This window comes from Aptenodytes patagonicus, chromosome 4 (assembly GCF_965638725.1).
Source record: "Aptenodytes patagonicus chromosome 4, bAptPat1.pri.cur, whole genome shotgun sequence".
NCBI classification, from domain to species: Eukaryota; Metazoa; Chordata; class Aves; order Sphenisciformes; family Spheniscidae; genus Aptenodytes; species Aptenodytes patagonicus.
Genome location: NC_134952.1, coordinates 82,459,418 through 82,472,788, shown reverse-complemented (window position 1 = coordinate 82,472,788; position 13,371 = coordinate 82,459,418). Strand labels below are relative to the sequence as shown.

Sequence of the window (13,371 nt, the reverse complement as noted above, 5' to 3'; positions counted from 1 at the left end):
TGTTAGCAACAGGCTTGTGTGTGTGTGTGAGGTGGGATGCTGATCCTGCTGCTCTGAGGGGTGTGGGGGGGGTGCCCCAATTTACTCCAGGTGTATTTTTTATCTTCAGTTGCTGCTTTCTCACAACTGTGGGAGATCACTGGGCCAGTGAAGCTCTGTTGATCTGAGATTTTGGTTTATTTCCCCTGTCCTTTTCAGTGCCACCCTGTCATCCCCGACCTCCACCCCAGCCCGGCCGGAGCGGTGTCAGCCGCCCCCCTCGCCCGCCGGGCACCCACGGGTGGGGATCCAGCCCCGCCGCTCCCGACCCCGGTGGGAAATTCCTCCCCGCCTCCGGCCGGGAGGCAGCGCTGCAGGCGGGGATGGAGCGGGGGTCAATGGGATCGGCTTCTGCGCCCGGGGAGGGTCTGGAGGCAGCGCCTGCGGCCCCGCTGGAGCTGGGCGAGCTCCCGCGCCGCCGCCCCCCGTTCCGGGCTGGGCTTCGGTCGGTTTTGTCGCTCCCTTCTGGGGAAGGATTGCTTTCGGTAGCCGGGACCCCAACGCTGTCACGCGCTCAGCTGGGTTTGAAACTGACGGAGCAGCGGCGAGGAACAACAGGGAACGGGCAGACGTTCGTCGGCGGGGTTTACCGTCTCCGCGCTGCCCCTTACGCCCGAGCGGCGGCGGGGAAAGCCCTTCCCGAGACGGGCGGCGCCTCCGCCCCGGCCCCGCGCGCGGCGGGGCGTCACGAACGCGCTGCCGCTGTCGGCGGCGGGTTTATGTCCCCTGATCTTTCCCCTCCCGGGCGCTGCCGGCCCCGCGCCGCCGCCCCTCGCCGGGCGGAGCGGCCCCTCCCGCTCCCCGCCGGTGCCGTCACGGCCTTGCAGCCAACCAGGGGCTTTGGTTTGGCGGCGCTGCAAGTGACGCCGATGACGCCACGGGCCGGGGGATGAGCGAGGAGGCGGGCGGGCGGGCGGGCGGGCGGCGGGACCCGGGGCGGCCCCGGCGGGCGGGGCGATGTCTATAAAAGGAGTGGGCGGGGACGGGTGGGCGGGGGCGGCCCGCGGGGGCGGGGCGTGGGTCCCGGCCCGGGGGCGGCTCTGCCGGCGGGCGCGGGGCGCCGGGGAATAAAGCCCGGAGGGCCGGAGCCCGGCGCCCCCCGTCCTCGCCGGTCCCCGAGCGCCGCCGGGGCTCCCGGGGCCGGCCCCGGCCCCAGCCGCGGGGCTGGGGAGCAGAGAGAGGGGCCGGGCCGGGCTCCGGGGCGGAGAGCGAGTCCCGGGCTGCGGGGCACGGGGCTGAGCCTGAGCAGAGCCGGAGCTGGGCCCGGGCGCGTTTCGGGGAGCCCAGCCCCGGTCGGGGGCTGCGGAGCAGAGAGCCGGTCCCGCGTTCCCGGGCCGCGAGGGCGGCTGCCGGGGGGCTCCGGGCCCGGCTCCGAAACAGAGCCCGAGCCCTGTGCGTGGCGGGGCTTGAAACCGGGCCCGTGGGGCCGGATCTGGGGCTCCGGAGCAGCCCGAGGCCTGCGCGGCGCAGACTCGGAACCGGGCTCGGCGGCCGGATCTGGGGCTCCGGAGCAGCGAGGGGATCCGGCGGGGTTTGGGGCTCGGGCCCGCGGAGCGGAGGCAGTCGCCCCTGTCCCAGCCTTGGAAACGGAGACCGAGTCCTGCGCTTCGGGGCTCGGAACCGGGCACTGAGCCCCGACCATTGGGGGCTCGAAGCAGAGACCGAGTCCCGCGTGTTCGGGCTCAGAAACGGAGACCAAGTCCTGCGTTTGGGGGTCCTGAAGCAGAGACCCAGCCCTGTGCTTTGGGGGGCTCAAAACAAGGCTCTCGTGGCCAGTTCTAGAGCTTAGAAACAGAGACCAAGTCCTGCGTTTTGGGGCCCTGAAGCCAGGCTCACTGAACCAGTGCTTGGGCTCCCACAGGGAGACTAAGTCCTGCGTTTGCAGGGCTTGAAACCGGGCTCATTTGGCCAGTTTTGGGGGCTCACACAGAGAGACACCAAGTGCTGCGTTTGCAGGGCTGGAAACAGAGACCAAGCCCTGTGTTTCTGGGGCTTGAAACCGGGCTCAGTGGGCCAGGTTTAGGGCTCACGCAGACAGACCCGGTCCTGCAGTCAGGGGGCTCGAAACAGGGCTCATGTGGCCGGTCTTGGAAACAGAGACCAAGTCCTGCGTTTGGGGTCCTGAAGCCGGGGTCAGTAAGCCGGTTTAGGGCTCCCACAGAGAGAGACCAAGTGCTGCCTTTGGGGGGCTCGAAGCAGAGACCCAGCCCTGTGCTTGGGGGGGGTCACAACAAGGCTCATGTGGCCAGTCTCGGGGCTCAGAACCAGCCCCAGCCCCGCGTTTTGGGGCTTGAAGCCGGGCTCGCCGGGCCAGGCCTAGGGCTGAGGCAGACGGACCCGGCCCTGCCTCCGGGGGGCTCGAAGCAGGGCCCCAGCCCGGCCTCTTCGGGCTCAGCCAGGGGCCCGGCGGCTCTTCCCGGGGTCACCCCGGGGCCGGGCTGGCCGCGGCGGGGCCGGGGCAGCGCCCGCAGCCCCTCTCTAGGCCCCGGGAGCAGGAGGCCGGGCGGGAGCGGGCCCGGGGCAGACGGTGCCCGTCCGAGCCCCCGCGCTCGGGGCGGCCCGGCCCCGGCGAGCCCCGGCGCCGCCGGCCATCTCCCGCCTTCGCTCCGCGCCTGCGCGAAGCCGCCGCCTTTCCTCCGCGGCCCCGGCCCCGGCCGAGCCCCGGCTCCCCGCGGCCCAAGCGGGACCGTGCCCCCAGCCCCGCGCAGGCGGCGGCCGCCGACAGGAGCGGGCAGCGCGGGACTTGGGCCCCGGGGCCCGGCCGCCGGCCCCCGCTCCCCGCCCGAGGCCCGGCCCCGGAGCGCGGCTCCTCCTGCCCGCGGCGCCGGGACGGAGGCGGCGAGGCCGGGCTCGGGGCGCTCGGGTGGGGGCGGGCCCAGCCCCGGCGCTGCCGCGCTCCTCCGGCTCCGCGGGGCGGGACAGAGCCCCGGGACCCGCAACCCGCCCGGGGAGAGGCGGACGCCGGTCGAGGCTCCCCCGTCGGCAGCAGCAGCAGCAGCGGCGGTGCCCCGCGCCCGCGAGGCCCCGCGCCCAGGCCCGGCCTCACCGCCCCCCGCTCCGCACGGCCCCGGGAGAGGCCCCCGGGCCGGGGCTCCGTCCCCGCGTCCCGCTACCGGCGTCCGCCGCGCTCGGGGCCGGGGCGGTTCTGGCGGCGGAAGAGGAGGCGCGGGCGCGGGGCGGGGCGCGGAGGGGCGGGGCCTCATCGCGCCTGCGCGGGGCGTGCCGGGCGCAGGGGCGGGGCGAGTGGGCGGAGCCTCGGGGGCGTGGCCCGGCACAGGTGCGAGGGGGCGTTGGCCGAGGGCGCCTGCGCGGGGCGGGTGCTGGCACAGGTGCGAGGGCGGGGCGAGTGGGCGGTGCCCCGGGGCGCCTGCGCGGGGCGGGGCCGAGGAGATTTGAGCCCCGGCGGCCGCCGTCTGCCTCATTTTGTCGTTCCCCCCCGGCGGCGGCGCCCGCGGCCCCGGGGCGGCAGCGGCCGGGCCGGGCCGGGCCGGGCCGGGCTCCCCCGACGGGGCCAGGTGAGGCGCGGGGGGCTCGGCCCGGGAGGCTCGGCCCGGGAGCGGAGCCGCGTCTGGGACCGGGAAGCGGGGAAGGGCCCGCGGCCGAGCGGGGCCGCGGCCCGGGGGGGTGTCCGGGCCGGGGCTGGGTTAGGTGGTCAAGTGCCGGTGCCCGGGCGGCCGCGCTGGCGGTGGTTCCGCGGAGGAGCCGTCGGGGTTCGGGGCGCCGGGGAATAAAGCCCGGAGGGCCGGAGCCCGGCGCCCCCCGTCCTCGCCCGAGCCGCCCGGGGCCGTGCCCGCCCCGCGGGTCCCCCCGACCAGTTCCCAAGCACCGCCCGACAGCGCCGGGGCTCCCGGGCCCGTCCGACCCCGCAGGCGGGGCTGGGGGGGTGCGGGGCTCGGCCGGGTGTTGCGGGGAATCACAACCTCGGGCCGGGGCTCGGCGGCACAGAGCGGGCTGGGCCTTTCCCAGGCCGGAGCCCTGAGCCCCGGTCCGGCGTTTCTGGGTCTGGGGAAGGGGCTGCCGGGGCTGGAGCAGGACCCGAGTCCTGGGTGTTTGGGCTGGGAAACGGGGACCTGGCTGGGGGGGGCTGACATGGGGCTGGGTGGCAGGAGGGTGTTGGGGTGTGGGTGGGAGGGCGCTGGGGTGCAGGTGGGAGGGGGGCAGGGTGGGTGCGGGCGGGTGGGAGGGCATTGGGGTGGGAGGGGGGCAGGCCGGGTGGGTGCGGGAGGTGGGTGGGCAGGGTGCGTGGACCCCCACCGGAGGTGGGGGTCCGGTCGCGTTGGTCCCCGCAGTTAGGGAGGCCGGCATGCACCAGGCCGAATTAAACGTCTGAGATAGTCTCTGGGGAAAACGGCGCTTTCCCCACCCTCTTCGCCCGTCCAGGTCTTTATTCCGGGGGTGTACAACCCCCGGAGGGTGCGTGAACAATAAACACCAACTCGTTAGTCAACGTGTGTACAGTTATGACATTTAATATTCATATCCAAGTTATGACAGTGATTGATTTACGACCTTGCCAAAAGCCAAGATCGTTTCAACAAGCACAAGCTGGAACGAATGAGCTGGAGCCGCAGAGCAACCGGAGCCAGAACAAGCTGGTGCTGAAACGAACTGGAAGCCAGGAGGAGCTGGAACCATCCACGAACTGGAGCCAAAACTGAGCTGGAGCCAAAACTGAACTGGAGCCTTCCACAAACTGGTGTGGAAATGAGCTGGAGCCGTCCATGAGCTGGACCTGAAACCAGAGCAGAAAAACTGGTACAGGAACCAAAACTGAGCTGGGGCTGGAACAAGCTGGACCCAAAACAAACGGGGGCCCAAACAACTGACCTGGATCCGTGCAGGCCCCGCAGCGTCTCCGGGCGGGCGCAGGCAGGTCTGTCCCCAGCCAGGAGCGGGGGCAGGCGGCGGCCTCGGCGTAGGCAGCCCGGCTTCTTCCTGGGGCTCCACTCCCAGCGTGGCTGGGTCTCCTCCGTCTGTCCGTCCGTCCCTGCACAGGGGGAGATGTGGGACAATCAGCTCCCGGCAGCACGGCCCGGCCCAAAGAGCCCCTGAAGCTGCTGCCCTGCAAACCCTGCTGCCTCCTGGGCACGGGCAGCTCTGCTCAGACCCCTCGGCAGCAGCAACCCCGCACCGCACACCTATGATGGGAGGGGAGGGAGCAACGGGACATTTCTGGTGTCCCGTCCCCGTTTCTGCCCGGAAGGGTGGGCGAGAGCCAGGATCTGGCTGAAAACCCACCCACGCAGCAGCGGTGGCAGCACAGACCGATGACCGGCAGCCCCAGACTGGGGACGGGGCCGGACCCCGACAGCACCCGCACCCACTTCCCAAATACCCCTCGCAGCCACGGCCCCCCGAAATGTGCGGCCCAGCCCTGGCTCAGGGTGGGCTACGGGGTCGGGAACCACGGGGCCCCCCCTGCTCCCACAAACAGCCTCTGGCCACGGGGGTACCCTGCCCGGGCAGGTGCAGGCCCTGGCCCTGCGGTGCTGAGCTCCTGTGAACCCCAAGGGACGCACGCTGGCACCTGCACCAGCACTGCCCCGCTGACGCTGGGACCCCTCCTTCCTCCCAAAGGGCCCCACAGGGAGCCCTGACGGGGTACAGGGCCCGCCCTCCCCGTCCCTCAGCCGGCAGGACGAGGGGCAAAGCCGAAGTGCCCCGAGCACAAAACCGCTCCCCGGAGCTCCCCATTGCCCGACCCCCCGGCGCACGGCAGCCCCCAGCACCTACCTGCCAGCTGGCACCCCGCTCCCATGGCCTGGGGGGGCAGGATCCCTGCCTGCCCCTCCGACCCTGGGGACCCTGGTGCCTCCTGCGGCACCCGGAGATCCCCGGGGAGCCGAGCGCCCCGCTCCCACCGCACAGCTCCGCTCAGCCGCCGCCTCGGGGCACTCGCCTTACCGGCCACGTCCTCCCCGTCGGCGTCCCCCGGCGCTCATCACCGTAGGGCCGCGCTCCTCGCCCCGGCACTGGATGAGCCTTCCCCACGCGTCGGCACAGCCACGAGGCATCGCCTGGGCCCCCAACACCTCCTGCGGGACTGGTGGCACCGGGACAGTCGTCGCTCCCCGTGCCCAAACTTTCTTGAGCTGAAAAAGAAGTTTTTAGGTAAAACCACGGCTTCAAACACAGCTCAGAGCCACCCCATGGCTCCACCACAGGAGCGCCCTGACGCTGCCACCTCCGGTCCTCGGGCATCTGCCTGTGAGGATGACGCTGGCCAGGGCTGAACCCCAGCGGAAACCAGTTCTCCCCGGCCCGAGCTCTCCCCGGCTCCGGCAGAGCCAGCGCCAGGCCGGAGGGGTCTGTCCTGCCGGCAGCCGCTCCGGAAAAGGGCTGGGGAGAAGAAACCAGAGGGTGCCTGTGCCGGGAGGAGGGAGCCCGGCGGCAGGAGGGGTCACCGGGAGACCCCCAGCCCCGCCGGGTCCCCTTCTCCCCCAGGGGACACGGCTGGGAGCCAGGCCCAGGAGCCGCCGGCGTCATCGAGCAGGGACCGATCCCCTGGTGGAAATCGGGAGCTGCTCGGGACTCCCAGCCCCACAGGCTGCAGCCGCTGCCCCCCGAGAGGGGACCCCCAGAGCGGAGGAGTGGAGCAGGGCCCCGCACCTGTCAATAGATTCGCAGCGGGCCCGTGCCGGCCGAGGAGGGAGGCTGGGATGCCAAGTACAGGATCACAAGAGGAAATACTTACTCATGCGCATGAGGCCTCCCAGCCAAATCGGGGCACCCCAAACGTGGGTTCACCCGGGGTTCTCGCACCCTTCAAACCTTCAGGTCCACCACGTTTGACTCGTCACCGGCACCCGCGCTACCGATTACTGATCACAGAAAAACTTGGCACAGCAACTCTATTTCCGCAGCGTTCTCGCTGCCCTGTCTGCTGATCCAGACGCCCTGGAGTCCGTCTGGCCAGAGTCGCTTCTCCATGGCGCCAGCCGACGCCGGGAGGGGTTCAAAGCCGCCTCAGAGGGGCTGGGATGGCGGCGTTACCTCGGATGTCCCAGGGCGTCCTTTATCCTTCAGGGACAGCTCTCGGCTTCCACGAGGTCAAGTCCTCACGCCCAGGGCCCGGCCGCCCTTTAGTTTGTTCTACTTCAGCACGAACACTGCCCACGTCTGGGGTAAAACTCCAGCCCCTCGTCACACTGCGCTGCAGAACGGGAACTAGTGCAGATGAGCAAAGTTAATACGCTTTCCTACGATAAACACCGACCGACGTCATCGTTGGGGAAGGGCGTTTTCCTGACACAGCCCGGGCAGGGGGGCACGCGCAGCACACGCCGCTGCCTGGAGCCGCCCCCGTGGCTCCCCCCGAGGCCTCTCAGAGCGAGTCCCGCAGGGAGGCGTCAGCCCCTGGGACGTCGGCCGGGGGATCTGCCGTAGCCCCAGACCCCCAGGAGCTCCACTCCCCTCTCCCGCGCCCCGAGCACGGTCACCGCAGCCCCCACCAATGTCCCCACTCACCAGTGCTGGGAGCAGCCGCGGCATCAGCCGGTTCCCCCGAGACGTGGCTGCCCCGACGCCGGCAGCCCTGCAAGCGAGCGGCCGTCGTGCCCGGCACGCTGCAGAGCCCCGCGGAGCTGCCAGAGCCCAGGCAGCGCAGGCAGCGCAGCGACAGCAGCTCCCGCAGCCGGGAAACATCGCGGCCAGCGCCGCCTCTGCCCACGGTCACTCGTGGGCTCCTGGCAAAAACCCATCGGCTGAGAGAGCGCGGGGTCAGGCACACGGACGGGAAGGGCTCGGAGAGGGACGGGGGACGATGAAGCACTCCGTTTTCTGGAGGGGGGAAGAAAAGCGTGGTAAAAATCAATGCACAAACACAACAGCTGCCGGGCAAAGTCGAAACTTTAATCTTCAATCTGAAGTTTTAACTCTCCACCTTAACCGTAGCCCGTGGCCAGCGAGCACACGCAGGGGACTGGTAAACAGCTGCTTGAACACATCAGCTCATGAACTGCGCTAACCAAAAGGAAACAAAAATGCATTTAATGACACCCTCGATCTGATCAGAAACTCCTGCAGAAAGGCTGTTCTTGTCCGGGTGACCTGAGGAACCGCTGCAGCGGTTCTGGTCCCAGCCCTGCTGCCCCCAGCCACGCAGGGGACACGACCCCCCCCAGCCCCAGCCCCAGCCCCAGCCCTGCTGGGAACCAGCTCCAGCTCTTGGGTTTTTGCAGGAAGAAACAAAACCCATCCTTCAAAGTAACTGCCGACACCTGAAGCTGAGAACAGGAAGAAATTGTGGACAAACCCAGGCAACGGAAGGCAGGTGGAGCCAATTCGGGTGCCTCCAGCTCTCGGTGCCTCTCCTCCTGCCTCCTGTTACTCACTGTGGTTAGGGCAGTAACAAGCACCTCTGCTTCCCCTCTTTGGAGAGCCCCAGGGAATTCTGACAGTCAGTCAGTCAATCCATCATCCAGGCTGTGGGTTTGGATGCCAAGATCGTGCCCTGGTGTCCAGGGAGCGCCCCGGCCTCTGCAGCCCAAACCATCCCGGCCTGCCCGGGGCTGGAAATGGGCGCAGCCCGGCGCAATCAAGACAAAATGTCTCATTTTGGGACCTTGGCAAACCCAGCAGTACTTGCATTACACGGGGACCCTACAATCCGCACCAGAAATGCGTTAACTCCACCAAAGGAGGCCTCAGGCACGGCTCCCTCCCTCCCACCCACATCTGCCACCCCCCAAGAGCCCTCACGGCACGGCAGAACCCGCAGTCGTGGCCCCCACCCCAAAGCCCCCCGTCCCCTGAGCCTGCACGGAGGGACGCCCGTGCCCAGGCCGCTTTGGCCCCCGGCGGGGACGTGCAGCGGCTTCGGGAACACCAAAAGCGGCAGCGGTGCCGAGGGGAACTGAACGTGACAGTGAAGCAGCACCCGAAACCCTGCCCCGAGAGCCGGGGGTGCGGGTGACGGTGCTGTAACAAACCTGGGACGCAGCCTGAAAAGCAGAGCTGCAGCAAACGGGTTTGTCCTGCTGACACGCAGCGTGAAGGGCCCCGTGCCCCCCAAAGCGGGGCAGGACCTGCCGCCCGCCCCACGCACGAGTGGCCACCGACCCCCCAAAATGGGGTACAGCACAGGGACAGACGTTACGTCCCCACGCGCAGTTTGGGGACCCCCCCCAGAACGCAGAGCCCCGTGCCAACAGGCAGGGGTAGCGTCTCCTGTGCCGACGCAGGAAGGGTGAAGCGTGAGCGGTGCCCGCGCACGTCAGGCCTCGCCCACGGTGCCGCCCCGCGTGTACAACACGTGGAACAACGCGCCAGGACGAGCAGAGCGCCAGGAGATGAAACTGCCCCGTAACTCCCGACGCGCACGGCCAGAAACGAGCGCAGGGCCGAACGCCGGCCGGGGAGCCCCCCGCGACCCGAGAGCAGCAGCAGCAGCAGCTCCCGGGATGAGGCGTGGGGCACAAGCCCCCCCGCCCACCCCCGCGGGGGTGCTCACAGGGGACGGTCGCCCACAGACACCCCACAGGCGTCGCACCCAGCGTCACTCCCTGCGCACCCTCCCCGCGGGGCGGCGTCTCTGCACGGGGGGGCCCCGCACCCCCCGCGGGGCTGCTCCGGGACAGAGCTGACCCCTCCTGCCGCCCCGACCCGGGCGGGGGCCCAACGCCCCCCAGCCCCGGGCCCCGCCGCCCCCACACCCCAGCCAGGCCCCAACCCGGGGACGGGGGGGACAAACACCCCCAACCCCGGGCACCCCCTCAGGCCCGCCCCGGGCCCGGACACCCCCTCCCCAAGCTACGGCCGGGCCCAATCAACCCCCCCACCCCCCCCGACCCTGACCGGGCCCGGCGTTCGCCAGGGGCACGGCGGGGCCCCCAGGTCGCCCGGAGACGGGCCCTCAGGGCCCGGGCGCGGCAGGGACCCCCCCTCGCCAGTCCAGGACCCCCCCAATGCCAGTCAGGGACCCCCCCAATGCCAGTCAGGGACCCCCCCCTCGCCCGCCGGGGACCCCCCTCGCCGGTCAGGGCCCCCCCTCGCCCGCCGGCACCTGCTCCCGCCGCCCCGTCCCGCGCGCCGCTCCCGCGGCGGAGGCGCCCCCTGGCGGCGGCCACCGGTACTGCGCCCCGGGGCCTCTTGTAGCCTCGGGGGAGAGGTGGGTGTCGACACGCCCCTGCCGAGCGGGAGGGGCCCGGCCCGCGCCGACCAATCAGCGGTGCCGGCCCCTCCGGGGAGCAGCCAATAGCGAGGCGGGGCGGGAGCGGCCCCCGCCGGTGGCGCCGCCTGGCGGAGGCGAGGCGCCGCGGCAGGTAGCGCCCGCCGCCGGGAGCCGCCGCGGGGTCCGGGCGGGGCGGGCGCGGTGCCGGGGCGGGCGGTGGCCCCGGGGCGGGCGGTGGCCCCGGGCTGGCCGGTGGCCCCGGGCTGGCTCGGCTCCCTTAGCGTTCCTTCGACGGGCGGTGGCGTTTGCTGCAGGCGGCGGGTGCCTGCCCGGACTCCCCTTGCCCCTACGCGGGCACCTGCCGAGCTCGCCGGCACCGCCGCCTTCCCCGGGCCTTCCCCCGGGTGATTCCTCTGTAAAATCGCCGTAGCCAAAAACAGTTTCCTTTTAAATTCCCATCCAGTGAAAGATGGAGGGAAAGGGCAGTTAGGCCACACCGGGGGGAAGGGGAGCACCAAGTGTAAACGCTGGCCGATCCGGGTTTTGAAATGCCATTCAAGAAACCTTTTCCAGCGTTCGCCCTTTTCCTGCCTGCGCAGGCCGGGGCGTATGTGCTCACAGCCGGCGAACACCGCCGGGCAGCAGGGAAACAGGGAAAAACGAGATCCCGCCTCAGCACGTGCCGTACGGGCTGCACGACGGGGAGCTCTTTGCAGTTTCTCTCCTACAAAGGGCGTCCTCTTCCAGCCCTCCAGCAGCAGCAGCATCTCTGTGACTTTGTTTTAAATTAACCTTTCCTGACCGCGTGGGCATTCAGTAATACAGACTATTCCAAGTGAAGGCTTTCTAATGCTCCGGGGAACTTTCAAAACCACCACCTCCATCAGAAATACTTCGTGTCGCGCTGTCCTAAGATCCCACCGAGTGACTACCTGGCTCTTGCTTTCCTTGGGTGAATAAACGCAGAGCTTCCCTCTTCCCTGGTATTTCTTACTGACGAGCTCCCCGACGTGGCAGCCAGAAATCACATTGCTGCGACATAAATCGTGGCCTTGCGCTCGGGGTGAAGTTCGATACCGTTTTCACGGTCTCGCCCGCCGAGGCCATCCTACCCTCTCAGCCGGTCCTCGGGCAGCGCGTCACGGTGGCACAGACGCCCGCCACGCCGTGCTGGAGAGGGCAGGTAACCCCCTCTAATAGGTGCGGTGGCAGACAGAAAGCAGGCGAGCCGCAGCTCACACACACACACACACACGTTATTTGGAGATAAAAGCAAAAGCACTCACCCCGGGCTGGATATATTTTGGGAACGATTGCTCCGGTATACAGAGGAGGGGGGATCGTTATCCCCTGAGGCTATCACAAGCGCCCACAATGACATCCCACGCAACAGCAGGGTCACAGTCTGCTTCAGGACCTACCAGAACAAAACCAAGCCCGTAACCGCAGGCCCAAGCGTAGTTCCTCTCCTGCACAGCGACCTCCCCTTTAACAACTGCAAGGCTTTCGAATTGGGAGAAGAAATCAGAGCACAAGATAGCCCCGCAACACACGGACACTTTGTGAGCCGTTCTGAGTAAAAGAAAGCAAATACTCACACCATCAGATCCCTGAGCAGCTCACCCGGGACACGAACCCGAATCCTGCTCTGCTGGTTGCAGACTGCCATACCCAAGGCAGCAGCCCATCGCAGCGGATGCACGCAGGCAGGCAGAAACGGCACTGCCAGCTCGACGGGGACGTTCCCGTTTTTTCCTGGCAGAAAAGGCTTCTTTTGAACGAGGCGTCTCAAATTGCAGACCATTTTTTTCCTCCGCCAGGCCAGATGGGACCGTGAGAAGCCTCACGACGTATTCTGAGGCGTGTAACAAAATCTACCTACCTAAGCTGAGTGTGAGATCGATGCTCCCGTCCCTGTACAGAATCCGTAGAGCCCTCCTCGCTTCTGCTACAGCCATCCGTGCTGCTGGCCGCAAATCGGGAGAGCCTGGCGCTTGCCCTTAGTGCGCTTGGGATGGGCCTGGGATCTGGGAAAGCTGAAAATGTTTCTCCCTTGCCCGTCTGTCCCCACAGTTATTATTTCAAATGGGTCTTTCCAACTTCAGCTGTTGCGGATTGATTCGGAGGACGGGAGGCACATCGAGTAGTAAACATGCAGTTCATCGTCTGCGCCCACCAACCGTTTTCCTACTGTCACGGGAAGGAAAAGGACTGAACTCACCGCGTAGTCGGATCCAGCCATCGGGCTCACGAGGACCGCTCTGCGCAGGGCAGCTCCGTTAACAGCACACGCACCGCGCAGGGGCTGCTCGCTGCCTGCCCTGGCTGCGCGTCGCTGCAGAGAAGACGCTTGGACGCATCCTGAACGGAGATGGTGTTTCTGCCTCACCCTTCGCTCCGAAGGATGCCGGCAGCCTTGCTGGGAAGCCGGCACCGGAGAGGTCAGCGGAGACGCCAGGGCCGCTTGGTTTCGGCTGCCGAGAGAGGCATTCGGAGCGCCCCACCAGGTCCCCATCGCCCTGACGGCCCCACCTGGAGCCTCCACCACCCACGCGCCCTTCCCCATTGGCCCCAGCTCTGCATTTAAGCTCAGGCCAGGGGGCTTCTGTCCCAGTGCAGTGGTGGCTGTGCTGTGAGTTCTCTCTTTTCTCCTTGCTAGTCTTGCTCTCTTGCTGCTGTCTTTGTTTTCTGCTTTCCTTTGGGTGGTGTTACTGGAGCCCCTTTGGCTCCTGCTTAGGGGCTGGGGGGCCGTGTGTGTGTGGGGGGGGCTCTGGTTTCCTGCTGTCCTTGGGTTTCAGTTTGTTTGTCTTCCAGTTTTGCTGTTGTCTGTCCGCATTACCATACGGAGAGCAGGGATGCTTTTCCCAGTTTAAGTCAGAGCCCTGGAGCTGCTTTTCTGGCTCTGGATGTGGAGGTGCAGGTTGGGCCTCGAGCACTCGCTGGCCTTCCCGAGACTGCCTTCCTCCACCCTTGAGCCGTGTGAGGAGGGAGGAAGCTCCTAGTGGTTACAGTGGGATGGGTATCACCAACTTTGGCTCTGGGGTCTGGGTGGGAGGTGGGTTTTGGGGAGGCAGAAACAGGTCAGGCAAAACCTGTCCTCTCGGATAGGAGGGCCAGCTAGTTTAACCCGGGCCATACAGGCTGTTCTTCTTCCCCTGGTTCCTGCTGCCGATTTAAAAGCTGCCCTTGCCCTCTCTCCAGGGAGGCTTGGTCTAAATGCT

The 13,371-nt window shown here is 68.3% G+C and overlaps 1 protein-coding gene across 8 annotated transcripts; it reads right to left on the bottom strand.

Annotated features, from left to right (window-relative positions):
- Window positions 1-4,492: 4,492 nt before the first annotated feature.
- LOC143159860 (uncharacterized) lies at window positions 4,493-11,808 on the bottom strand. 8 transcript variants are annotated; one of them, XM_076337336.1, is made up of 8 exons: window positions 11,749-11,808; window positions 11,437-11,567; window positions 7,922-7,996; window positions 7,507-7,818; window positions 6,734-7,206; window positions 5,944-6,131; window positions 4,867-5,026; window positions 4,493-4,771 (listed from the first exon to the last, which is right to left on the bottom strand). In XM_076337336.1, exons 5-8 carry the CDS (start codon window positions 6,741-6,743, stop codon window positions 4,542-4,544), a joined length of 588 nt encoding a protein of 195 aa, XP_076193451.1. In that variant the 5' UTR covers window positions 6,744-7,206; window positions 7,507-7,818; window positions 7,922-7,996; window positions 11,437-11,567; window positions 11,749-11,808; the 3' UTR covers window positions 4,493-4,541. The 8 variants fall into 8 exon arrangements, 7 of the variants coding, with proteins under 7 accessions (XP_076193451.1, XP_076193456.1, XP_076193452.1 ...); XM_076337341.1 differs by lacking the exon at window positions 7,922-7,996; XM_076337337.1 differs by lacking the exons at window positions 11,437-11,567; window positions 11,749-11,808 and adding an exon at window positions 10,043-10,091.
- Between the last annotated feature and the right edge of the window lie 1,563 nt (window positions 11,809-13,371).